This window comes from Suillus plorans (genome assembly GCF_016647745.1).
Source record: "Suillus plorans strain S12 chromosome Unknown HD556scaffold_3, whole genome shotgun sequence".
Classification (NCBI taxonomy): domain Eukaryota; kingdom Fungi; phylum Basidiomycota; class Agaricomycetes; order Boletales; family Suillaceae; genus Suillus; species Suillus plorans.
The window spans coordinates 1041171-1066100 of record NW_024537387.1 but is presented as its reverse complement, the minus strand read 5'-3'; the positions used below and the strand labels follow the sequence as shown (position 1 = coordinate 1066100).

The 24930-nt window shown below is 47.0% G+C and overlaps 8 protein-coding genes and 1 non-coding gene across 9 annotated transcripts; 5 read left to right on the top strand and 4 right to left on the bottom strand.

Moving 5' to 3' along the window:
* Positions 1-4307: 4307 nt before the first annotated feature.
* Positions 4308-5061, top strand: HD556DRAFT_1437221 (uncharacterized protein; the record flags this gene model as incomplete). Its single annotated transcript, XM_041305667.1, has 3 exons — positions 4308-4482; positions 4537-4570; positions 4626-5061. 3 exons carry the CDS (start codon positions 4308-4310, stop codon positions 5059-5061), a joined length of 645 nt encoding a protein of 214 aa, XP_041166676.1.
* Positions 5062-8195: 3134 nt separating this feature from the next.
* On the bottom strand, positions 8196-8768 carry HD556DRAFT_1226190 (uncharacterized protein; the record flags this gene model as incomplete). Its single annotated transcript, XM_041297066.1, has 3 exons — positions 8196-8387; positions 8439-8645; positions 8700-8768. The coding sequence occupies 3 exons, from the start codon at positions 8766-8768 to the stop codon at positions 8196-8198; spliced, it is 468 nt and encodes a 155-aa protein (XP_041166675.1).
* Positions 8769-10421: 1653 nt separating this feature from the next.
* HD556DRAFT_1437219 (C5-sterol desaturase) lies at positions 10422-11538 on the top strand (the record flags this gene model as incomplete). The annotated part of the gene is made up of 5 exons (XM_041305666.1): positions 10422-10879; positions 10930-11030; positions 11083-11228; positions 11280-11384; positions 11449-11538. The coding sequence occupies 5 exons, from the start codon at positions 10422-10424 to the stop codon at positions 11536-11538; spliced, it is 900 nt and encodes a 299-aa protein (XP_041166674.1).
* Positions 11539-11760: 222 nt separating this feature from the next.
* On the bottom strand, positions 11761-13464 carry HD556DRAFT_501484 (WD40-repeat-containing domain protein). The gene is made up of 9 exons (XM_041310795.1): positions 13169-13464; positions 13018-13110; positions 12784-12957; positions 12562-12714; positions 12401-12507; positions 12327-12350; positions 12155-12276; positions 12048-12101; positions 11761-11992 (listed from the first exon to the last, which is right to left on the bottom strand). The coding sequence occupies exons 1-9, from the start codon at positions 13319-13321 to the stop codon at positions 11811-11813; spliced, it is 1062 nt and encodes a 353-aa protein (XP_041166673.1). The 5' UTR covers positions 13322-13464; the 3' UTR covers positions 11761-11810.
* Positions 13465-13472: 8 nt separating this feature from the next.
* Positions 13473-13552, top strand: HD556DRAFT_t18. Its single transcript has one exon. It is a non-coding gene; the product is annotated as a tRNA-Arg (tRNA).
* A 12-nt stretch (positions 13553-13564) lies between these two features.
* HD556DRAFT_1516940 (XFP N-terminal domain-containing protein) lies at positions 13565-16771 on the bottom strand (the record flags this gene model as incomplete). The annotated part of the gene is made up of 11 exons (XM_041309084.1): positions 13565-13732; positions 13789-13951; positions 14005-14320; positions 14374-14438; positions 14490-14771; positions 14826-15096; positions 15143-15685; positions 15738-16028; positions 16089-16224; positions 16378-16551; positions 16600-16771. The coding sequence occupies 11 exons, from the start codon at positions 16769-16771 to the stop codon at positions 13695-13697; spliced, it is 2451 nt and encodes an 816-aa protein (XP_041166672.1). The 3' UTR covers positions 13565-13694.
* Positions 16772-18969: 2198 nt separating this feature from the next.
* On the top strand, positions 18970-20318 carry HD556DRAFT_1437216 (P-loop containing nucleoside triphosphate hydrolase protein; the record flags this gene model as incomplete). The annotated part of the gene is made up of 4 exons (XM_041305665.1): positions 18970-18998; positions 19052-19086; positions 19143-19335; positions 19385-20318. The coding sequence occupies 4 exons, from the start codon at positions 18970-18972 to the stop codon at positions 20316-20318; spliced, it is 1191 nt and encodes a 396-aa protein (XP_041166671.1).
* A 128-nt stretch (positions 20319-20446) lies between these two features.
* On the top strand, positions 20447-22214 carry HD556DRAFT_1523506 (WLM domain-containing protein; the record flags this gene model as incomplete). The annotated part of the gene is made up of 10 exons (XM_041309218.1): positions 20447-20629; positions 20685-20739; positions 20795-20865; positions 20931-20945; positions 20995-21085; positions 21135-21220; positions 21260-21491; positions 21561-21602; positions 21654-22074; positions 22133-22214. The coding sequence occupies 10 exons, from the start codon at positions 20447-20449 to the stop codon at positions 22212-22214; spliced, it is 1278 nt and encodes a 425-aa protein (XP_041166670.1).
* Positions 22215-22431: 217 nt separating this feature from the next.
* On the bottom strand, positions 22432-24803 carry HD556DRAFT_1429152 (acid protease; the record flags this gene model as incomplete). The annotated part of the gene is made up of 14 exons (XM_041304790.1): positions 22432-22921; positions 22978-23014; positions 23074-23201; positions 23256-23310; positions 23368-23416; positions 23466-23499; positions 23546-23622; positions 23681-23814; positions 23869-23967; positions 24024-24125; positions 24175-24243; positions 24294-24443; positions 24497-24555; positions 24607-24803. The coding sequence occupies 14 exons, from the start codon at positions 24801-24803 to the stop codon at positions 22432-22434; spliced, it is 1680 nt and encodes a 559-aa protein (XP_041166669.1).
* Between the last annotated feature and the right edge of the window lie 127 nt (positions 24804-24930).

Sequence of the window (24930 nt, the reverse complement as noted above, 5' to 3'; positions counted from 1 at the left end):
AGACTCATGCCTCTCATTGTGTGATATGGCAGTTTTCACTAGGGAGTACACAGCACAAACTTGCAGCATCACTCTGTATGCTATCTGCAGCTATTCCCTTATGAGGCGCAGCTTTCCCGCGCACAACTTCCCGCGCTTTACGATGTATACGCGTGCGCGCTTTCCCGTGCTTGAGCGCCCTATAGCGCCAGCCATCCAGATGCATCCATCCACTGTCCACCAAGCTCTCTAGTGCGTATGTTCCCATTTGCCCTTATTTGCATATCGTTCCACCTTTATTTTTATCATGGACCCTTACTTACATACATATATCTTTGCATACTTTACTCGGTAGCGATTCGGCTCCGCATGACAGCACTTAGGCGCCATATAAGCGCCAGCATTACATACCTAACTCACTTTCCACTTTACCTCCCACTTACCCACTTACTACCTAGCAGAATATAGTTGCAATCTATTCCTTGGCACCTCGCACTCACATCTCTGGTCTTGCATCATATCACCACTTAAGCAAACTCAATCTTACTCTCTCATTTCTGCTCACGCGCCTTGCGCGCACCTTCGCTTTCCCGCTGTAGGACACGAGCTGGCGCTGGGCTCGTATCGAGCTATTTTACAGTACACGTCAAATACCCGTCACATGCTAATCACTTCCCGATGTTATCCGACGCTAACCCGCCAACCCGACGTTTAGGCCGCATCGGACCCGATGTTTTCCCGCGCACTTGTCCTATCCGTGTCCCGTCCTGTCTTGCTAGCCCCACTAGGTGTGTAGTTCATTATTTTGCACATTGCTCACGTCGTAGCCAGCGCTATTACATGTTTTCCCATAGTCCGCAGCGCCTCATGTTTATTTACATGTACTTCGGATCCGAAATACTCCGCCGCTACTTTCGCCTACGGGTTCCGCATTTCTACGTACTTACATATATATTGGACTGACCTCGAGCATTATTCATTATCCAAGTAGAGGGGAGCAGTTCCCCGATGCTTAGTGGTCAAACCCGATATTTCGTAGTTCTTAGTTGATATTGCGAATATCATCGCTCTTTCATTATCCGTATCAGTCATTGTTATTATTGCGCACACCGCTCACTCTTCTGACGCTCGCTACAGCGTTACTATTAGTTTCCGACACCCCGAACCCGAACCCGATAACCCGAAACCCCGAAAACATCGGACCCGATGCTTTTGCATCGGACATCGTAATTATACCCTTGGACATTGTTTCCTGCGCTCGGACTATTGACCCCACATCACTCACTTACCCCCAAGACTATTCCCAGACCGCAGACCCCTGGGTCGAACGCACTTGTCAGGCAAGTATAGCAGACTAGGCAGTGCAAAGACCACAACACAAATATATCAGTTAGGAGCCATAATTGTTTGTTCCTCTCAGTTTTGTTGTTTCTACACCGCGCTTCGCATCAGCCAACCAGCAGCGCCTACTTCTAGATCCTTGCTGCACTCGCTTCCCCTTTAGGGTCGAACGCACTTGTCGTCTCAAGTATAGCAGACTAGGCAACGCACGACCTCACAACATTTATAGATACAGTCAGGAGCATCATTTGTTCCTCTCAGTATTGTTGTTTCTACACTGTGTTTCCTGATTTGTTTTGTTGTTGTCTGTGTTGTTGTGATTGTTGTTGTTGTCAATCACTGACTGACCAAGTTCTGTGTTTGTTTTCTCTCATCGCTGTGTTTCATATCCATATTGTTGGATTGACTGTTGACTGCTGATCGCTGACTACTGACTTTTGTGCGAGCCATATTCTACTGACTGTATCTTAGGAGCAAGGCAAGCCACCCACGAACAACCACGTTATCAGTCATTGGTATTTGTCTGAATCGCTGACCGTGGAGATATTTGGTTTTATAGGTGTTTATCTATAGACCATCTATCTAAGAAGACAACATGACCAATGCCAGTCCGAGTGTTACACTGGACAGAGCAATAAGGATTAGACTGACCAGACTGACCTCGCAGAAAGTGTTGCCCGATGGAGCCACCATAGCTCCAATTATTCTAGCATCCGACAAAACATTGTTGTCCCAATTCCAAGGGGATAAGTCAGTGTGGCCAGTGTATATGTCTATTGGCAATATCGCCAAAGCGAAAAGGCGTCAGACATCAGCACGAGCAACAGTACTCATTGGGTACTTACCTGCAGGGAAGCTTGATTTCTTCACTCCAGATGTGCGCTCCCTGGCTGGTTACAGACTCTTCCATCATTGCATGGGACTGCTCCTGCATCCTCTCATCGCTGCCGGAAATGATGGTGTGGACATGGTGTGTGCAGACTCATGGATTCGGCATGTCTATCCGATTCTGGCTGCTTATGTGGCTGACTTTCCTGAACAGTGTCTGGTTTCTTGCTGTAAGGAGAACTGTTGTCCAAAGTGCCTCATGGGAGCCAATGAGCGAGGGGATGTACTGGACTCAGTGATGCATTGTAGATGAGGAATGTAAAGGGTAGGTAAATATGTAGTATGATATGAACTCAGATGGTCCTCTGTGCGCAAGCTAATGTTGGCCCAAGGGGATTGCTACTGAGAAGGTTCCTCTAAGTATATAATTGGAGGAAAAACACTGAACCGGGCGCTTAGTCAAGCCTGATAAGGTGCTGTAAAGAGTAGAATCATTGTAGGCGCTACAAAATGTATTACCTTAGAACTCAATGTGCGAGTGTAATGCTTGTCCCAAAGAGACTGCCTATAGAACTATCTCTTGATATAAATGCAAGGGATGTCTTGTTAAGATCGAAGGTGAGAGAAGAAAATATACCTAGAGTGCATTCTGTGTTTCCGAAGGTGCATCCGAAGTGTCCGAAGGTGGTCCAACATCAAGAAACGAAGGTCCAAGGTTGTGTGAAGCGTCCGAAGAGCGTCCAGTGAACAGCGAACAGCGAAGGTTCTGAGAAAGAAATACAGCGGGTTTGTCGAAGTATGTTGAAGTATGTCAAAGTATAAGACTAGCAGAAGTACCAAGGTATGACTAGACAAAGTCTATCGGAAGAACTAAGAGATATTGAGGTGCAAAATGGCAGTGGTCAAGCCAAACAATCATTCCGAATGAACAAAAGATCGATTGCGCGAAGTATGACTATCTGAAGTGACTCTACAAACTATGACTCGTAGCAAGGAAAGTGAAGTGCAGTGTGAGTAGTTAGCGAGTTAGATTATATCCTACAGCATGAAAGTCCAGAATTGCATAGGTGAAACCAGTAGCGAGATAAGCTATCTGAAATGTAATAAAACTCATGGCGAGCTGCTACAGAGATATGCATGTAATAGTGCATGAGGTGCACAACTATATGTATTAATCAGGCATTTCGATGTATGTGCCCCTAAGATATAATTAATAACAGATAAAGCAAGTGAAAACGCACCAGTGAAGTCAAACGGACACGGAAAGGACATGGTACGGAGGATCAGAAGTGTATACAGGCCTCGGAAGGGGACAGACAACCTTCGGACGACTCGGATGAGTGCGCAGAACTCTCAGAAGGTAAAAGGAGTGTCGAGGGGTATAATGTGAGATGCATATGATTTAGGCAGGATACGTGACCAACGCCAGTCCAAGTGCTGCAGCGCGCAACGATGAGCGAAGCGCAAAAGAGCGAAAGCACTGATGAGCGCTATTGAGCGATGAAGTGTGATGGCGCACGTGTGGGTGGAGCGGAGCGACTCTAACAAGCCAGAGGACAAATAAGCAGAGGTTCTAGAAGGACGCGACAACTAGCGCTCCAGTATTCTTAGATATTTGATAGTGACTGGCAGCTATGGCAGAGAATTAGACTTAAAGTCCAATGATGTGCGGGAAGAAAGATGCTTATTATACAACGAGATGCAGATATATATATTCTAACTATGTAGCGCTAAAGCAAACCGGGAAGCGAAGCGAGTACGTGATAACATGTAATAAGGGTCCATAACATAACATACAGAATATAAGCGCAAGCACCAGAGATATGTCAGAAACATGAGAAAAAGATAGGAATACGCACCGATGAACTGAACGGACATAGAATGGATGGACAGAGGACAAGCAACGGAACCGAGGATGCACGCACTGATGCGGCCGACGGAGTGCTGAGAGCATGTGAACGAGATATGAGTCGCGCTGTATTTGGAAGGTGATTAGGACATCAGGAATTTAGACCTCTATGAGGCCACAGAGATATTAGTCTCTACAGCGTGATCCTGAGTCCACAAAAGATATTCTGCAAAGGCGCAAGAATGGTCAGCATCCACCAGAATTTGAGGAGAATGGGCTATGTGCCATTTATAGACCATTCTGGGTCAATATGCCTCACACTGACATTTTCCTGGCTTTGACACCTGATCTTTTGCACCAGATTCATAAGGGTGTGTTCAAAGACCACCTCATCAAGTGGTGTCTCGAAATTATTGGCGAGGAAGAAATGGACGCACGATTCAAGGCAGTCCCAGATTATTCTGGACTTTGGCACTTCAAAAAAGGTATATCAAATGTGAAGCAATGGACAGGAAGTGAGCATAAAGAAATGCAATGAGTTTTTATGGGGATACTGACTGGAGCGGTACCTAGGTATGTATGTAACATGTCTTGAGGATGGTGTTTGTTGCTGAGTTATGCCCGGCAGTTGCATGTTGGCGGTGGCACGTGCTATTCTTGATTTCTTGTATTATGCCCAGCTTCACATTCACACAGCCAAGTCATTGGATGCCCTACAGACTGCCTTAGCAGTGTTTCACACTAATAAAGATGTCTTGAAGGAACTTGCTATACACGAACATTTCAACATACCAAAAATACATCAACTCACTCATTACGTTCAGTCAATTTCATTATTTGGAGCGGCTGACGGATTTAACACAGAACTTCCTGAACGTTTGCATATAGACTTTGCGAAGGACGCTTACCGTGCTAGCAACAAACGAGATTTCGAGGAGCAGATGGTCTTGTGGCTTCAATGCCAGGAAGCCGTCTTCTTATGCAGTACTTACCTTGATTGGCTGTCACAGCAGCCTCTCTCTGCTGCAGGTCACACAGCTGTGGCGGTCTCGCACTCTGATTGAGATTCAGATTTGGACTCAGATTCAGAAGGAGAGGCTGCTATTCCTCCTGCAGATGAGCTCCAAGTGACCCATGTCCTTGCCAAGACCCCAGTGCATCCCCACCAATCTGTTCAACACATTGTAAATGCCCATGGCACGACAGATTTTATCCCTGCACTTCAAACCTTCCTTCACATGAATCTTCTGTGCAACACCCTTGTACCAGGTGTTCAGGACCATTTTGATATATATCGTCAACTGGTCATTGTGATGCCGCCTGCTTTTCAAGTTAGTGATGCACCCCAATGTGCAGGCACATTTGAGCAACACCAGAGAGACTTACATCAGGACAGAAACCAGGTTGTCCAGCTCATTTCAATGTGGTGTTGATATCGGATGGTCCTCGCTCTCCACACTTGTGTACTCTAGATGGTACATTTGAGTTTGATTTGTTGCCAGTTTCACAGCAATCTGATCAGTCTGCTGCAGGTCTGCGAGTGGCTCAAGTTTGCGTGATTTTCTCACTCCCTCGTCAGTTTGGCAAATACTCAAGAGCCCTCGCTTACATAGAGTGGTTTACTCCATTTAGATCACTGGACCCTTCATCTGGAATGCGACAAGTGTCGCGCTCGACCCACCAATGTTGCCGCAATGCTGCAGTGATTCACATCAATGAAATCATATGGCTGTGCCATCTAATCCCGAAGATGGGACAATCTGTGGACACGAGGTTGATAACTGGGAATGTGTATGAGGCAGCTAATGAATTTTATTTTAATGATTTCATCGACGGTGAGATGTTTTGTGTGGCTATGACAAGTATTTAGAAGGCAGTGTGTCATTGTATATTTAGTATACCTGCAAATACTAGACAGATGCGCCTGTAGTAACCTGTAGCACGGTGGTAACTCCTAGTGATGTTCCCGGCTTGGCTCAGCTCAAAAGCCAGGGCTAGGGCTCAGCCTGACAAGGCTCAGGCTTTGGAAAATGGTGAGCCGGGCCTGCATAGACGGCTCAGGCTTGGCCAGGGCTCGGCTCGGCCTGGGCCAGGGCTTGTCACCAGAAAAAATCAAATTTCATCTAGTGTTAGTATATGTACCTCTGCATCCTCAGAATCATCAATACCACTCGCTAAATCATTATCGTCCAAGTCTCCATCCTCGACCATGACATCCCAGCTTTCCCTTTCCTTGTCAATCCTTCCATCCATATCATCAACTTCAGCTGCAATACATGGGTCATCTGAGTCTCGGAACAAGAGGTCCCTTTTGATCATACACTTGAGACACTGGAGAGCTTCGACAATGTCAGATTTCAACCGGTTCTGTCGCTTACTAATAGTAATGCCAGCAGACGAGAAGGCCCGTTCACTCAACACCAAAGATCTCATTATTGAGAGGAAGTCTCTTGCTATTGCAGCCCAGACAGGATAGCGAGGAGCATTAACTGCCCACCACTGGACAATGGTTTGACCACCAAGGTGGTCTTTTGAGTTAAGGTATGCATTGAAATCTTGCAGCCATGGCTTCGCAGGATCGTAGGTGGGACTCAAAGCAGTGGGAGTGGACATCATGTCTTCATTGTCAGATAGCTCCCGCATGAGATTCGTGAGCTTTCGGCTCCCTTCAATGATCATGTTCGCTGTCACAGGTTTTGGAACACCATTGCCGTACATCTCTTCATAATACTGTTTGTACTAATGCAATATGAGACGTGACTCTCGCAAATGACAACAAAAGACTTACCATATCTTCAGCGTGAGCAAGAGCATCGTGGTACAAGTCTTTACCCCAATACCGACGAATGTGATTCGTCTTTTGAAGAGGATCAAGCACTGCATGTTCAACACTTAGCTTCATGCAATATCTCATGATTCACGGTTCACGTACACATTGCAATAATGTATGCATCGGAGTCTGCAGACTTTTCATAGTATGCCATAATCTTCGCCACTCCGGCAGCGAGTCCATCTTGAAAGTCGGCATACTTTTCATGGCCACGACAAGTTGACCATGCCTTCCATAGTGCCTCCAGAGCAGGTAATGCTAGATGTAGTGTTGGGCCTTGGTCAGTCGAGAATGCTTGCTGTGCATTATCAGCATGCTTTTCACGTGTAAATATAGGTCTATGCATCTCATGAAGCACTCACACTTAGCAGGTCGAGTAAAAGCTTGACACGGTTCCATTTAGACGCTGTGAGCTCAAGGTCAGTTATCTTCTTGCACTTATGGGGGTCCTTCTCGAGAAGTCCCATCTGGCCAATGAAGTAATCTACATCCTGTCCAAAACAACAAATGCACATCAGATAGTGGAAGATGTAGATCTAAACATAAACATACATCCTTAAGCTGCTCTGCTCGTTCAAGTATAACATATGTTGACGACCAATGGACTTTCATATCCATCAACAGCTGCTTGTGTTCCTTGCTTGGTATGCGACCGTCTTTGTTACGCAGCTGGATTATCTTGAAAAGCTCTTTGCGCTGGGCTGATGAGTGTTCCTGTCCAGCAAACCTTAGGTTAGTTGTGTATTAAGAAATAAATATAAACCCAGACCTTAACACATATAGCATGAACTAATCCAACCTCATCACACTGGATTCCATGAGAGGCAACAAGAACCACATCAGGTTTCATTGCATCAAAATGCTCAGACTTGCTGTGAGCATTAACAATATGTGCAAGGCAGCTAGGGAAATGTCAAACAATTATCGAAAATATATTCTTTGAACATGTAAACACATAGCGCAGACACCGTTTCTTGTGGTCGAATTTTGTCTTCATGAACTCTTCGATATGCATACCAAAATGGGCCATCATTGTATCGTTATTTGCAGCATTGTCACAAGTAACATAACCAATCTACAAACACATCAATGTCGTGAACATGCATGAAAATTGTCTACTGGACCTTATGAGCAATACCAACTTGTTTCACAAGCTTGAAAAGAGCTTGTCCGAGCCATGTCCCATTGTGGGCATTGTTGAGGCGGGTAAAACCAAGCAGTGCCATTTGAACTTTCCAGTCACGCGGTGACACCTCCTCGACCCAAGATCCTGTGATGGCAAAGTAGCCATCAACATTCTGGGCTTGCCATGCATCACATGTGAGGTTGATTTGGCCTTTGACTGCCTCGCTCTAAAGTATCTCGATGTTAGTGAGCTAAAACTGCGTGAGTATGAACACGTACGAGTAGCTGGTTGCGAAGATTGGTAAGATTGCATTTAAAAAGATTGATAATAGCTTGCCGCATCTGTCGTCGACCAGGTATTTTGACGCCATTGGTGGCACGTGCAGCTGTGTCAATCATGTATTTGAAAGATTTGTGATTTAGTGCATCAATAGGCTAGATTGAACAAATAAGCATGTTGCCATATAGCAAAAAGCAAAAATGTACCTGATCAGTTTTGATAAGCCACTCAATAGCAGCCTCATGGAAGAGTGTGTCTGAATATGGTACTAAGCGATCTTTGGGTTTCTTCTCAGAAAGGTGCACATCGAGACGAGCTTGAGAGTCTGCTGCAGCATCTAGCTTGCAACACTTCGTGTCCCTCGGTAACATTGACGTGAATTTGTTGGTGTCCGCCCATTGGATATAGTCATTCTGCGAACAAACAAGTTAGTACAAAATAGTTGCTCAGAATATTGTAATCCTTACACAATGAAAAGTGTCCATGTGATGGCGCATGGTTGTTACCTCACTGACAAAAGCAACGGGCTTTTTCATTTTTTTGCTATCAGGTAGTCAGTTGCAGTGCAGGACGAGTGAGATAGATGAGAGCTTGCCTGCAAATCTCACAATTGTGGTACTTCTTGCCTTTATTATCAGTGTAAGGTGCCGAAAAAAAATTACTGATGTCCTGGCTTCGCTGTTCTTGGCGCAGTCTTTCGGTTTCAGGCTCGTTAACCTCCAGGTCCTTCAGAAAGCCATCTGCATCAAGGTCGTCGGAAGTTGGAGCAACCTGTGGTGCATTGACTGCACAAGTACTTGTAAGATTGTCAGCATCACATGCGGTAAGTTATGACTTACTGATAGTAGCGGATGGGCCTGCCTCATTCAGGACAGCATCCGGTTCAGCCCCTGTGGACACATTGCTGTTGTCAGCAGCACGGGCTCATTTCTTGGCTGTGATAATTCAAACAGTTGAGTTAGTACTTGAAAAACTCAGAAAATTAATTACCTTTTGTGAGCCATCTGGGTTTGCTGCGAATCAACTTGAGATCACTCTCATCCTTGTCAAAGTTGGTAATGAGGGTCGGAACTTGGGGTACAGCATTGGCAGCACCGTGAGCCTTTCTGTGGGAATGCAGTTCGAGGTCAGCAGTGTTATCTGTGCTGATTACCTTGGCTGATGGCATCACAACCCATTTAGGACGTTGCGCAGGTGCTTCGTCATGATCAGAATAGACGTGTGGGGCCACCATCTGCAGATTCTGGAGTTAAGTGGGCTCGAATTGATTTTTTAGGCGATGAAGACCTGGGTAGAAATAAACTATGTAGTTGTCTGGTGTTTGCCGTACAAAGATCAAAGCCATGGCCTGAAGGCCCGTCTGGCTTGAAATACTGGAGGCTGAGCCTGGAGCCCTATGAGGCTGCCCTCAAGGCCCGGCTGGGCTCGGCCTAAATAAGCCCGGTCAGGCCCGGCCCAGGGCTTGAGGCCGGGCTTTGCACATCACTAGTAACTCCTGTAGCATCCTGTAGGTGCCTGTAGCACAGTCATAAGTCCTGTAGTGCGGCTTGAGGTTATATAGTGCTATATAGCTCTATATAGTGCTACGATGACTATACATATGTGCCTATATAGCTGTCTCTGTAGACCTTAAATATTGTAGCTAGTCGTAGAGTTAGGGCAGAGTTGTTTGAACCCCCGAATGGGAGACTTTGATCCTGTCACTCGTTTGAACTCTCTCTTCTATTTGTGCTGTTGTCTTCGAGCCTTATCCGCTAAATAGTCAACGTCACAAAATGCCGCCGGCAAATTGAGGAATCCATTTTAAGCTATACTAACCCAGAATAGAAATTTCCGACATGTTATGCGCGGTCGGCGGTCTGACCAGTGACCATGTTACACCGATCTATGTCGGAACAGTAACAGGGCACTCATCACTCGTGTTTTACAGATGGGCCCTAGTCCATCTTTTCCAAAAAAAACTCGAGGCCATAACCAATCCCTGAACTATCCCAAGCCGAGCGTTCAATATTCAATGACCAGCTCATTGGGCGAAAGTTGTAGATATTTGTCATGCCGTCGGTCAGAAAAGTGGTTCGATGAGCATGTCATATATAAAAGAGTTGACCGGAACGTTGTCAATTTGTTCTATGTACCTGCTGGTTAGTTCAAGTGACTTTCAAGCGTCAGTCTTTTGATTTATAGTCGCCATGGATCTTGTTCTCCACCTCGCAGATGACTATCTCCTCGACAAAGTATGGGCGTGGCTGCTACCTGTCAACGATCACCTAGTTCAACCGTCATGTGCCTCCCTTTCCGCCTCTGCAAACTTCACGTCAATCATGTATCTTCAGCAGTCTGCCTGGGCTCGTGATTACATCCCTAGACAAATTATTTCTCTAAGTGTAATCACCCTCTTGGGCATTCACTTCCTCTATTTCCTGTTCGCGTGGCTCTCATACAAATTCATTTTCAATCATGAGATGACGCGCCATCCACGCTTCCTAGAGAACCAGGTCAAACAAGAGATACAATGCAGTCTACGAGCCTTTCCCGTAATGACCCTTCTCACTCTGCCTTGGTTCCAAGCAGAAGTAATGGGTTACTCAAAACTTTACGATAATGTAGAAGATTACGGTTGGGCTTACTTTGCCCTATCGGTACCATTGTCAGTGCTTTCTCTTCCAACCGTAACATATACTCAACATTTATCATTAGCTTCTTGCTTTTCACCGACTACGGAGTTTACTGGACCCACCGACTGTTGCATCACCCGAGTATATATAAAACATTCCATAAGCCTCACCACAAGTGGATAAGTATGTTGCTTTGCTCTGCATCCTGTCTTCTTGCGTTTAAATATTTTGGTAGTTCCGACCCCCTTTGCGTCTCATGCCTTCCACCCCGTAGACGGCTACCTCCAATCTCTCCCATATTACATCTTTATATTTATATTCCCTCTTCACCGATGGTTATACCTTGGTCTCTACGTTTTGGTCAATCTGTGGACTATTCTCGTACGTGCTTTGCATTACTCACATGGACCGCTCTGAGGTCAACGACACCAGATTCATGATTCCGATATGGTCACGGGACATGCCCTCGAAAAGGTGATAAATGGACCCGCTCATCACACACTCCACCATCTTTACTTTACGGTCAACTACGGTCAGGTACGCAATATCGTTTATGCTTTTCTCGTGGTTGTCCCCTAATGCCTCTTGTCCCCACGCTCAGTACTTTACGTGGGCAGATCGTGTCGGTGGTTCGTACCGCCAGCCCGAGTCGTCCCTTTATCCCATGCCGGAAATCAAGAAACAGTCATAAAAACGATGATGACGATGATCGCGGTGAACCTATTTATCATCCAATTATAGACTGTCGCGCACCCTTGCCCAGTGACTACTACTACTCGCTGAAGTTAATACGTTTCTACATACTGCTTTCTTGCTTTTCATTGAAAATAGTATCGGTGTCTTCGTTTAGAAGAGAAACATAACTGCCACTCTATTAATGCAACATCGAGACATCGACATGTGGATGTAGATAGCGTACTACTCAAAAGCAACTCAAAGACTGTCCCGACGCCTCAATCTCGCCTACTTCTTTGGCCGCCTCTTGACCTCATCGTCCTTGCAAGCATGTAACATGAGTTTGTTGGGATGTCCTGGCGTCATCCCGCTGTGGCCTTTAGACCAGTCATACGAGACAGCGTATGCAAAGATCGTGCCGTTTCGATTGAATGTAGTAGCACTGATCGGCCCAGGGGCTGCTTCGAAAGCTAGAAAAGTATGATCAGTACAATCGTAAACAGCCGGTAATTAGAGTGGGTATACTTTTTAGTCGTGTGCGGGCGTCTTTGTCCCAGAAGTGGATAGTTCCATCAGAGCCTGGGTCGTCCAAATCAGACCAGTCACATGGAACTAAAAGCCTCGAGGCTTACCGCAAGTAGAGAAGGTTCCGTGCACAGGATGGAAGGATATGTCATTGACGGCGTACACGAGGGACTGGTCCTTGGCGTTCGGTGTCTGGTCTTTTCGATGGCACTTGAATGAAAAATTGTTCCTGTACAGCACGTGAATGAAGGCATAAGCGGAACTATGAAATACCCGTACGAGCTGTCTTTTTCTTCGACGTATCTATGAGATGATGAGCGCCTGAAGACCAATCATCTGATAAAATTACGTACTGGATGGCCACACGACCTTCCACACTACCCACAGCAAACCCGCTGCTAGCGGAGTTGGTGAAGCATGAGACAACGCGCGTTTGCCATTTGAGCGGGGAAGTGATGGTCTAAATGACATATATAGGTCATGTGAGGACATCAAGTGAACCTCGTGGACATACCTTATATGCTGTGTTTGGGTTTGTGAGATTGAAAATCTGGATATTGCGTTCGGCTGTAGCAACTACCATGAGCGGATATTGCACATCCATGCTGTAGCAGCGCTCAGGTAGTTGAACGGTGGCAACGGGAGTTGGCGAGCGCATATCCCAATACTATGGTGGTGAACGATAACGCAAGTTATGAGACACATGTACATGTTACGAGGATTACAAGAAGCTTACTTTGACGGTCTTATCCCAACTGCCAGTGGCCAGAATGCCACCTTGTGGCGTCTCTATCCATTTTACGACCTTCACAGGGGCATCATGCTGTGCCACTTGCTGTGATTGTCCATTCGTGATATCAAACATGCGTGCGGCATTGTCCGCACCCCCCGAAATAACTTTGTTACCCTCCTAGAGGCCAAAGAAACGATTCAGCCATGTCAGGTGAAACCAAAGAAAGTACGAACGCACCTTGTTCCAACACACGCTCAACACAGGTCCTTGGTGGCCGAACATGGCCTTGCCTTGAGTCTGCCCTCCAGCGCCAACTTCATACAAACGCACCTATCGATGTATCGATTACGCGTCAAACCGAGGCCAGATAATGTCTAAAAACACCTACATTGTTGTCCCAGCTTCCTACAGCTAGATAGTCCGCTGCAGGGGAGAAAGCTAAGGAAGAGATGGAGTCAGTCGGTGTCTCCGGAACTTCGATATCCTTTTCTGCAGGCGCCGCTGGTGCTGTCGTTGCCGTGTTAGTTCCAAAAAATGACATGATGTCTCAGTCAAAAACAGTTGGAACTGAGAAGATTGCAAAGGTGCAATTCTAAGGAGCAATTCAGTTTCAGTGCAACAGTCAGACCAAAGCTGTGGCGTGGTAATTTCGGGTCGCGCTGTAATGAATGTCAAGGTCCTGGAGCAAGCATGGCGGGTTGGCGTAATGGTAACGCGCTAGTTTCCGGTTAGTGATCGCTAGAGATTCTGGGTTCGAGTCCCAGGCCTGTCGCTTTTTGCTGGTCTCATCACGTAATGGCTACAAATATGCAATACGCATGGGCTAATGATACAAAATTCAAAAATACAGCTAACATCAAACTCTTCGCTACAATACATAGGGGACCAGTGAAAACTCATGTCGAGCGTTGTCTCTAATCAAATTTGGGAGTGTCAAATGTGCCTTCAGGATCTGAATATGCACAATCAGATGTGGGTACGAGAAAGATTAACCGCTAGGTTACTCACCCATTCCGTGAGCAAAAATATACTTTGTGTCTTCTTTGGCCATGTCCATGAGGGCGTTCGCCTCAGCCTCTGGATCCTTTGAAAAATTCGCATTGAATCGAGCACCAGCACGGATGGCGGCTGCGGCAACGTGATACCTGGACGTATGATTGCAAAGCATCATCTGTGCAAATCATGGTCAAAATTAGGGGTAACTGATTCTTGCGAATGACGCACATCGAATGGTGAGGTCGTCGTTCCCTCCTCACGATACCCCTCGATGGTGGTTCTGTCCACGGCAGGTCTACCAAATAGCAAACCTTTCACTTCGATGGGGTAGCCATGGTAGTTGATAATGATATTCTTGTCCTTGGTAAAAAGTGTGTCGAAATCATCGGCGCTCAAGGCATGCGGGTGGCTGCCATGGGGCCCGAGAATCATGAGGTCGGTGACGTTGACAACGCGCACTCGCAAAGTAGGAGCCATCTTGCGAAGGAGTGCAGCAGCCGCTATAACTTCGAATGTCACTTCGACACCGATACCAACGAGGACGCTGGTTACCTCAAATCAGCTCAAGTTCCACCACTACAAAAGGAAAATCCTCACACATCCGGATTCAAGCCATCGTCAACGCTTGCAAATTTCCATATAGACGAGCCCGCAACGCAGTGCTGTCTGACATTGAGCGAAATATGAGCAAAAAATAGGAGGGATCACCTCACCTTGTTCGCTTCTTCAGGGCTCAGCCAGACGGGCGTGAGGTGCTTGCTACCAACCATCAAGTTCACGTAGTTCTTCGCCCTCAAGCAATGGGACACCGTGGACAAGAAGCAATTTGCATCAGGCGGCAGGTACACGCGAGCCAGCGCCGGCTTCAAATTAAGGACGGCACCGATGAAAGACGGGTTCTGATGAGAAAAGCCATTATGGTCCTGACGTGCCCACGTAGATGTCTCCAGATAATTAACGGAACCAACATCGTGCCTCCAAACAGTCTCATGGGCCTGGGAAGGAAGATATGAGCTGCATTAATTGGCCCATCTAGAGTATCAACGGACCATCTTCGTGAACTTGCTATACTGCACCATCATGGTGTGTACAATGCCAAGGAAAGCCTCATAGCTCGGAAAGAGCGCAGTCCTACCAGTAAGCGTGTACCCTTGTAACATGCCTTGGCAGGTATGCTCAGACAATATTTCGATGACGCGCCCGCCGTTGTCACATGAATTTTCGTCCCACTGTAGATTGCGTCCGGTGATTTTAAACACGCCGTCTAGCTTGTTAGACACGAGTTCATCAGGAGAGAAAATCCGGAAGGTTTTTGGGTTCCTAGAAGAGAATGAATAAGAACTAGACACATAATTGAAAAACATACTTATCAATCGTATCCCTCAACAACGTTCCGACTACGATCATGCAACTTTCTTGCGATCCCTTTTGAACCCCAAAATCGGTCCAATCTGGAACTTTAATGGGCTGGAAGGCGGCGTGTGCTTCCTTCCTGCAACCAAGCTTTTTATCCTTCCTGTCAGGAACGATGCTTAGCAGCTCTTCAGTAGGTGCACCCTCCACCACCCCTCTGCTGCCTTTGGTAGCGAAAAGCTCATGAGGACCATAGCTTTGAAGCCAACCCTGTAGGGCTTGAAGCTCCTCCTGTGACGTCTTGGCCTGTGGAAGTGGCACTTGGTGTGAGCGGAATGACCCCTCGATGAACTCGTTATGCATCATCTTTGGACAGGTCCAACCCTTTGGGGTGCGGAGGATCAAGACAGGCCAGCGCGGCTTGAAAATAGGCGTATTGGCGCGAGCCGCGCTTTGAATACAGGAGATTTCATCGAGTGCCCACTTCATAGACGCGGCCAAATCCTGATCAATATGTTCCAAGTCACTGACAATGCGGACCTGATAACCGTAACCGCTGAAATGGATACGTCAGACTTGAAGAATACACGTCGCAGTCTACTCCAGACCTGAACAGGGCTATGAGCTCTTTGTCGTCCATGCATCCGTAAATGGTACGTTCGGAGATCTTGAACCCATTCAGATGCACAATAGGGAGAACCGCGCCAGATTCTTGGGGATCGATGTACTTGTACCCATGCCAGGCAGTGGCGGTCGGACCGGTTTCGGCCTCGCCATCACCGACAACACAGGTAACAACAAGATGAGGATTGTCCATAACAGCACCAAACGCGACACTGAGAGCGTAGCCGAGTTCACCACCCTCATGAATGGATCCCGGGGTTTCGGCATTGATATGGCTGGCATACGATGGTGAGATAATAAGACAGAACAGCACCAGAATGTTCAAATTGGCGAACCTTGGGAAACCTCCAGGCGCACTGAATTTTGTGATGAGCCTTGTTAAGCCGGAGCGATCACGCGTGTAATGCTCCCAGAAGGGAGATAAAGAGTCCTCGAGCCATAAGGACGCCAAGATGGCAGGTGCTCCATGACCTGAAAGAGAGTTAACAACTGTCTTGACAATCACGTGATGCATGAATATATGGGTGAATATTTGAATCATGATGCATGATGATGTGTAGCGTGCATGCGCGTTGCATCATCATGTGTTGCGGCTGAAAATAAGGTAAACAAAAATTGACTCACCTGGGCCGACCACGAGCAAGGAGTCAATACCGGTCTTCTTAATGATCCTGTTGAGGTGCGCATATACCAAGACCAGACCGGGGCAAGTGCCCCAATGACCAAGAAGCCTCGGTTTAATGTCATCAAAAGTTAACGGGCGCTCAAGTAGGATATTATCCTTTAAAAAAATCATCGCTATCGAAGTCATTTAATAGATTTTACGCGCTGAGGGTACTGACATACCAGCGGCAATGTAGTGGGCTGCTCGCCTGAACTTCTGAATCGCATGAAGCTCGGGCGTCGTAAGTAAATTGCTCGCGTTAAGTTCAACCGTGACAGCGTTGTCGCGAATCGACTCGGGGAGATTAGAGGGGCCCGGGGGAGGGTTAGGCTGGCTAATTATCTGGCCAGGCATTGTGTCGGGCGACCTCAACAAATTCTAGGTGCGGGGATGCAAGTTTTTTCTGATGCTATCGTTTTTTAAAGTAGTGCTTGTTCGTGGTCGTGGACGAAGGTGTGTTCCTTCCATCGACCCGCATTATAAGGAGTAATTTAAAGGGGCTTCCGGGGGAATTTGACGCAATGGTTGTTTCATTGATTTCTCTGAATCGAGAGCTACGTGCACAGGTTTCAAGGTTAGATACTCATACGTGATATTCAATTCATTCTCGCAAGTCGACGTCGACAGCGAGCGCTTGGTGTACCTGATAGGGGCTATTACCTTAAATAACCCCTCTCTATGCCGGCGATGACCAGATCTATGAGTCATCGCATGCCATCTCTAATAGCGCTGACTCTCTCGTGAAAGATAGAAATAGTTCATAGGCTTACCATCGAAACAAAGATGACCTTGAAAGTTTTCATAACATCATCCTACAAATTGCTAAATATATAGAGTACATGTACATGTTCAAGAAACGAGGCATGTATTTATTATAGCGATCATAATCTCGATGTGATGCATGCTAGTAGTGGTTACATATAGAATGGCAAGAATGTCCCCTTCAAGTTAGACTTCGAGTGATTCTGCGTGACATGAGTGACCTTTTAACAAAACAGATAGAAAAGTGTGAATGGGCGTTTGCTCACAGTGCACGGCTCTGCGAGTAGTACTTGAGTTCTTCACGCCCCCTCGAATAAATGAAGTCGGTCTACCAGGAATGCGGCACATTGTATCGAACGATCAAGACTGTATCAATAACCGTTTTAGCAAAAGTTGTTGTAACAAATCAGCAAGGCAAAAGCCATCTCTCACCTTGGTAACCTTGAAAGCTAAAAGGGTAGAACAGAGAGTATTAGTTTTTGGGGGACGAGACTTCCGCAGATGCCTTGTGAGTGACTGCAATGCGCACCAGGTATTTTATACTTCGCATAGAAAGAAGGTGGATGGCATGTACAAGATATTAAGCCACGCACTATGCGAGCAGCTATGTGCGGTGGCTGGCTTGCTGCTAACAATGTGAGCATTGAGTGAAGGCAAATGAAAACCAAACCTTCTGTGACATGCCTCTGAAACTGATTAGCGTAAGTTACGAGGCATATGTGTGACTTTTTGGATGATCACGGTAATTTGGCCACCCGTTCGACCTGGCTCCTTGGATTTAAGACAGGCGCGCAATTGTGATCATACCTCCGCCGATACGTGGTAGCGGTTGCAGTACAGGGGAATGGGCCGTCGTCTGACTCTCAACAGAGATTGGCGACATCAGGTTTCTTGCGGTATCAGCTATGGCTAAGCGCTCGCCTATGCCTGGCCAGTAGGCAAACGAAACTTCACAGCAAATGTAATGTGCGAAAACCGGTCCGGTAGAATGCTGTGGTTGGGCCCGTAGAAGACTTAGAGACCAACCAGACACGTTTAAACATCGCGCATGCCAGACGGGAATGGTGTCAACGTTATCCTGGCGGGCCAAAGATAGCATGCCAGACCAAAAGATTGGCCTGCCACCAAATTAAGAAGGCTGATCCACAATATGGCCTGTGGCAAGACCGACGGCTAGGGACTGGTCTTGAGGAGCGCACATAGGCCTCCGTATCAGACTCGCACCATTCATTCTCAGGCTGGCGACTACAACCTGAAACATCGGATATGAGAGATGGCATCATTGTATGGCTGTAGCTATATATCTATCGCATTAGCACACAGGAATAACTGTCGTCACAGATATAATACAAAGGCCTGACTCACTCTTGACTAGCGAATCTGCCAGTGAACTCGAACTCGCGGTGCGAACTGTGTGCAGCGGATAAGTTACGGCGAAAGTAATACTAGCAACAGATCACAACAAAGTACTTACGATCGAACACACACTCATCATTTAAGTTACATACAGCTGTATACTGAGTCTGGAATTCGGAAAGCTCAGCACTCACGAGAGCCAGAAGACTCGAGCACAATAAGTTATGCATAAGCGCTCAGGCCTCAGGCCTTGATTCCATGTTCCCTCAGGCCTAGGCCTCATCACCCACCTCCGTACTAGCACGTGATGTGGTGTCTACAACGTGGATTCAACGAGGACCGTGTCTTAGGATCTACAATATTAGTCAAACAAGGGCGTTCGTTGTCTTGAACGCGCAATATATCGTCCTCTGTCCTCTTCCTGCACATTGATCATGACTGGAGCATTGAGTATCAGAATAGCGTATGCATCGACCGTTTCCTGAGGATTTCTTCCGCTCAGTCTCATATTTGCAGTATCATGGGATCCTCTGGAAGTGGCAAGACGACATGTGTGTCACCAACAGTGAAAATTTGTCCAAAGAAACCACTGATCGACTACTCTCAGTCATCAATGAAGCCAGCGGATCTGACTTCGCAATTGGAAGAAGTCTCGAGAGTTGCACCAGCGAGGTGCAAGCAACGAAGCCCTTCAAACTCAACGGCCGGGAAGTGACATTGATCGACACTCCCGGCTTCGACGATACTAGCCGCAGCGATACGGACATCTTAGCGATGATAGGAGCATACCTCTCGCAGACGTCTGTCTTCGTTGTCATACTTTTTCTCGTTCTGATCCAAATAATACAGATATGAGCATGGTGCCAAACTTGCTGGCATTGTATACATGCACCGCATATCAGATTTCCGGATGGGAGGAACAAACAAACGGAATTTCAAGATGTTCCGAGAGCTCTGTGGGGAGTCCACTCTGCGAAACGTGTTGATCGTGACAAACATGTGGAGTCAAGTCGCTTCTGACCTTGGAGAGATGAGGGAAAAGGAGCTAGAGAATAATTTCTTCAAAGGAATTCTCGACAAGGGTGCGCGGATGTTGAGGCATGAAGGCACGCAAGAGTCGACGCACTGCATCCTACGATACCTGATTCATAACCAACCAGCCACGCTTCTCATTCAAAAGGAGCTCGTGAACGAGCACAAAAATATTGTGCAGACCTCAGCGGGATCTGAGCTGACGCGGGTCCTGAATGAACAACGAGAGCGCCACGAAGAGGTAGTGGCTCAGTTGCGCAAGGATATGGAGGCAGCAATTCGAGATAAGGACCATGAAACGAGAGAGGAACTTAAGGAGGAGATCCAGACCAAGCACGAGCAGATCCTGAAGTTGCGATGCGAAAACGAGCGGCTAGAGGCAGAGTTCAGGGCAGCCAAGGAGAGGCTCGAGGCCCGGATCAACGCAATAGAAGAAAAGTATCATGAACAAGGACAGATTGTAGATGCCTTGAAAGAACAGCTGGAGACGGAGAGAAAAGATAGGGAAAAGCTGGCCATCGAACAGGAACAGAAGGAACAGCGATTGCGTCAACTGGAAGAGGAAAATGCAAATGTTCAGGAACTGGAGCGCCTAAACAGCCTTCGAGAACTGAATAGGCTTGTTGCTGTTCGTGTTGAGCTCCAGGAAGAGCTTCGCAAGGAAGAGCAGCAGAGCACGAAGGAGTCAGAAGCCAGTGGCAGCGGACTGATAGAGGATGTAGTCAGCTGGGTAAAGTCATGGTGGTCATGATGAGAACCGTTGTATTTATTATGTATACTACTACTACCGACTCCTACCTTATACTAAGTGGCACCTCCTTTTGATGTTTATCCATTTCATTGGCAAGTACATCTCGCACCTTGAGAATCAAACAAGTCATGGTCCACATCCGCATCAACGAACGCGAGGCTAACCCGAACCCGCACGTCAATTTCATCTCCGTTCTGCCTATGGTCGATGCCACTCTCGAGGATGATGCTCGGCAACTTATGCGGGCGCTGAGCGCCCAGGTGAAGCCTCTCATGAAGGCTCACGGTTTCACCGTAAACAGCTTGGAAGAGGTACGTATCTATTCTAGGGTCCCTGGGTTGGGTCTACTACGTTGAGACTGTCTAGTACGAGTATAACAGAGTGTTCGCGGGACGGAACTGGAACAATGGAGAGACGATCGGTACGCACACTGCCCCGGAACGACATTAGAGAGCTCTACTGAGGCGTTCATGCAGAACTGGTTTTGAAGTCTGCTAGCGGTTCATTTGTACCAGTTCACTGGCTCTTGAGTACATTGTGCCACGAAGTGAGTCTTCCTATTGATTCGTGTGACAAGTTGCCAATTGACACTGGACGCGTTTGTCGCGTTAGCTCGCCCACATAAAGGTCAGTTATACAGTTTAGTAACTATTCGACGCCCTAACACGCGATACAGCATATGAATCACGGACCTGCTTTCCAAGCCCTCTGGCGGCAGCTACGCAATGACGTCCGTGCCCTACAAAACAGGGGATATTATGGTGATGGTACGCACCACAACCAAGCTTTGCTCACATACACCTCACAATTCCCCAGGCTATTGGTCTTCCGGGACCAGATTAGCAGATTCCGCGAAAATAGCCGGCCAAGGTATTGAAACGGAAGACCTTCCTGAATACATGGTCAGTCATCCTCCGTCTTTCTCATCTATGCTCAGATAGTGCAAACAGTGTGGTGGTGCTCACTCACGTGCCCGACCTGCCTCTTACCAACGACGTAAAAGAACTGCTAAATTTAGTGGACCTTCTGTGCACACAGGTGCTCAATCTGAAAAGAAACGCAAGGCCGGCTCCAGGATTACCAACGCTAACGCATTTGGCTCGAGTGGAAAGGCACTGAACGATGGCATCATTGGCGAGAAGCCGGCACTGGATTTAGGAAGAAAGCTGGAAGGTATGTGATTCGTCTTTCAAATAGCGAGGGCTCATGGATCATGGTTGGTTAGTAAACGTGCCCGGGAAGAACGTGCGCTTGCTGCCGAGAGACGTATGGAGACGCACAAAAGTTGGTTTTGTCTTCCCCTCGTTTCGTCAGGCGATTCACTTTCCGCTTTAGTCACATCCGTCTCTTCAGCGTCAGCATCCTCTTCGCGTTTGAAGAGTGAAATTACAACAGGTTCAGAATCTGAATACGAGGCTGAACCACTAGAAACAGATCAAGACCGTCGAAGAACCATGCTCGAATCCGTCGGCGGACAAGAGCTCGACGAAATGAAAGCAGCCAGATATGATTTTTCAGACGACTTTAGACTTCCTGGAGAAATCGAATTTGATTCATGCAACATCCACAAAATTGAACGTCCCGATGCTGCTGTATCGACAGATGCGCAGCCCGGTTCATCGACCCAGCCTGGCAAGCATCGGCGTGTGGTAGACGAAGAGATATCTGTCGCTAAGAAATCACGGATTTCTAGTGCTTCCAGACCTGACAGGACAGAAGATCAGCCGGATGGCTGGAACTGTCTTGTGTGTACCTTGTACGTCTTCTTCGAGATGAGGTTCAGGTTGATGGAATTAATTTGATTGTGTCATCAGAGCCAACGAGCCAGAACACCTAGCCTGTTCTGCCTGCAGCACCCTTAGGGGATATTCTCTCTGGGTGAACAGAGTTTCGTGAGCATCGGACGTGGACTACAACACCAGTATACCCAATTGTGCCAGTATCTGTTGTGACACTATAGAATGATGTGTGATCTACAACGGACAAAGTTCGAGGTAAGATGACAAGTAGTATGTTGTGTTCAACAAGATGTAATGAACAAAATAGTCAGTGAATGGTATGATACAAAGCTAGGAAGTCACCAAAAAAATGATATATTGTATGAAAGTAGTCCTTATATGATCCATGTGCCAGCAACCAGAGTGATCAGTATCGAGATAGCTAGTCCTACTCCCGAAATGCTCCGAGAGGCAGCACTATTCCACCCAGGGGGAACGCCTAAAGTTACTAACGGTTGCGAGATGTGATATGTCGATGTCACCACTGCACCGTTCGAATTCGTAACAAATAGTGTATATGCACCAGTCACCTGAGGGAGGGCGGTGGCGTTAACGGCAAGTGTCCCTATGAGGGGGCTATACGTGCTCGTCGCGAGCTCAGATTGCACAATCTCGCCATAGACGGCTGGAACTGACGTGTTAAATGCGTACGGCGGCGTCGTGTAAGTGGGTGTAGAGAGGACGAAATTGGGTAGAGTGGTAGCAACTGTCGCAGACTCGGATGAAAGGGAGGATTCGACAACTGAAAAAGGCTGTACAGGTGCTGAGGCGTTGTTGTAGGGATATAACCCAATCATCGGGGGCTCCTGGTAGTCAATTCCATAACTACATAAAAAAACTGATGAATATTGTGTGGAAAGATTCCAAGAAGTTCAACATACCTCCATATTGAGTAGACAGTTCGCAAAAACGGGGTTCCTGGACGAGCGAAGCGGTTAAGAATATGGAGCGACACGACAGTAAACCGACTAATGTACCTAACAACCAGTCAACTCCATCGGTACTGGGAGGTGCAGCTTTAGGCCAAGACAAACAGAGGTCCGGATTCCCCTCAGCTGGGCCAATAATGTAATCGGTAGGTTCCAACACAAACGTAGCTCCGTCCCTGGAAGAAAGGTTTTAGCAGATGAAACGGGTTATTTAATCAACCACTAGTCACCCAAAGCTGAAGGATATGATTGCTGAAGAGTCGCAAGGTACGGCCCATTGGCCACCTTCATCATCATTGCTTTATCAACTCTGGTAGTATCCAAAATAACATCATGACTTACTCTCGTCAACTAGGCGGCTACTGGGAAACGAACTGTACAATCGTATTACCTAGAAGAATATGAAGATTAGTCGGTCGATGGAAAAATCAGGAACTGACATCTTGATATGGGCCATATAGTCCTGTAGTGCCGCTGTGGAGAGTTAAGCGCGCACATGTATAAGTCGTTGATTACTTACACGTCCAAAAGAGCAATCGATGAATTGTCATTTGGGCCAGGATAGGTCGGTTGAGGAGTATATTGAGTTCCATTGACCTTGCAAAAAAAAAGTAAGTATCATCTCACGCTATAATGGCAAGATCAAGAGCCTTACCGCAAAACTGCTCATACGAATCGCCCAATAGAAGTAGCCAGATGTATTGGTCTGTGTACCGACCGGAGAGAATGATACGACCTCGTTCCATATAACCTGGCTAACGTTTTGCACGACAGATACATCAATGGCTCCTTTTCAACACGAAGACATGAGTATCGTAAACCAGGCACTCGGTAGAGACTCACCGAGGGTAAACGTTCCGGTTGCATTCCTCGTAAGACTCAATCCAAAAATCGGATAGTCCAGTATGCCTTGCTGAGCCAAGGTCGAAAAAAATGGCGTGGCTAGAACGGACCCGATCCGTGAGGTTGGCGCTCACAACGCTGCCCAACTAACATACCGCTTGCAGCCCTCGCGGATATTTCTGACTGTCGTGAGAATCCTAAGCCGAGAATACCGCTGACCTCGCTGACCAGCGTAATATTAGAACTTGTTACAACGCCTGCCGAGATGTTAACGTGGAGCGTTTTGAGTCGGAAGTCTAGCCTTACCAAATGCCTGATTTGCAACCGTCACGTTTGCAACTTCTACAGTTTCTCTGGCAACGAACCCGGATGCACCTTGTTACACCGTGAGCATCGGAGTGGATTGAGTGGATTATCGCACATACCAGTCCCATCAGCATAGTTAACGGCGAAAGCGGTCTCGTTATTATTGATGGACACGAAAGTGGGACTGGCATAGGTGAGAGGGTATCTTGGCACAGACATACATGTGCTGTTAGTACATTCTGTGGAAGTAAGCCAAAAGTCGGCAGAACCTGCGACACGCTTTTCATACGGAATCTTATTATCAAAGAAGCACGCATAATACCTGTATCAAGGGCAGCTCGGAAGCTTATTTGACCAGCCTGGAGAACAACATAGTATGTCCTGCAAGATGGTCCGATGAGAAAGGTGTATATTTGAGGTTTAAAGACTCACCCATCACCAGCGATGGATACCGACGAGATTCCAAAGGCATTGAGTGCGGTTGAGTTTGACGCCTGACCAGCAAGCAAGGCAGGTCCATCCTGCAAGGGTGTACTTGGAAGATTATAGGTGCTAGCCGCGAGAACATTTTTAAACTGCAGGGCAAAGTTCAGAACAAGAAGCAGGACGACCTTCGCCAACCGGTTCATTATGCGCTCTTCAAAGGGACCGATGAACCTGAGTCTACCAGGGTAACATTCGAGCACTATAAAAACTTGAGTGCGAAAGAAGAAGGAAGAAGGGCTAAGGAAAGAACCTTGGGTGTTGGAACTTTGT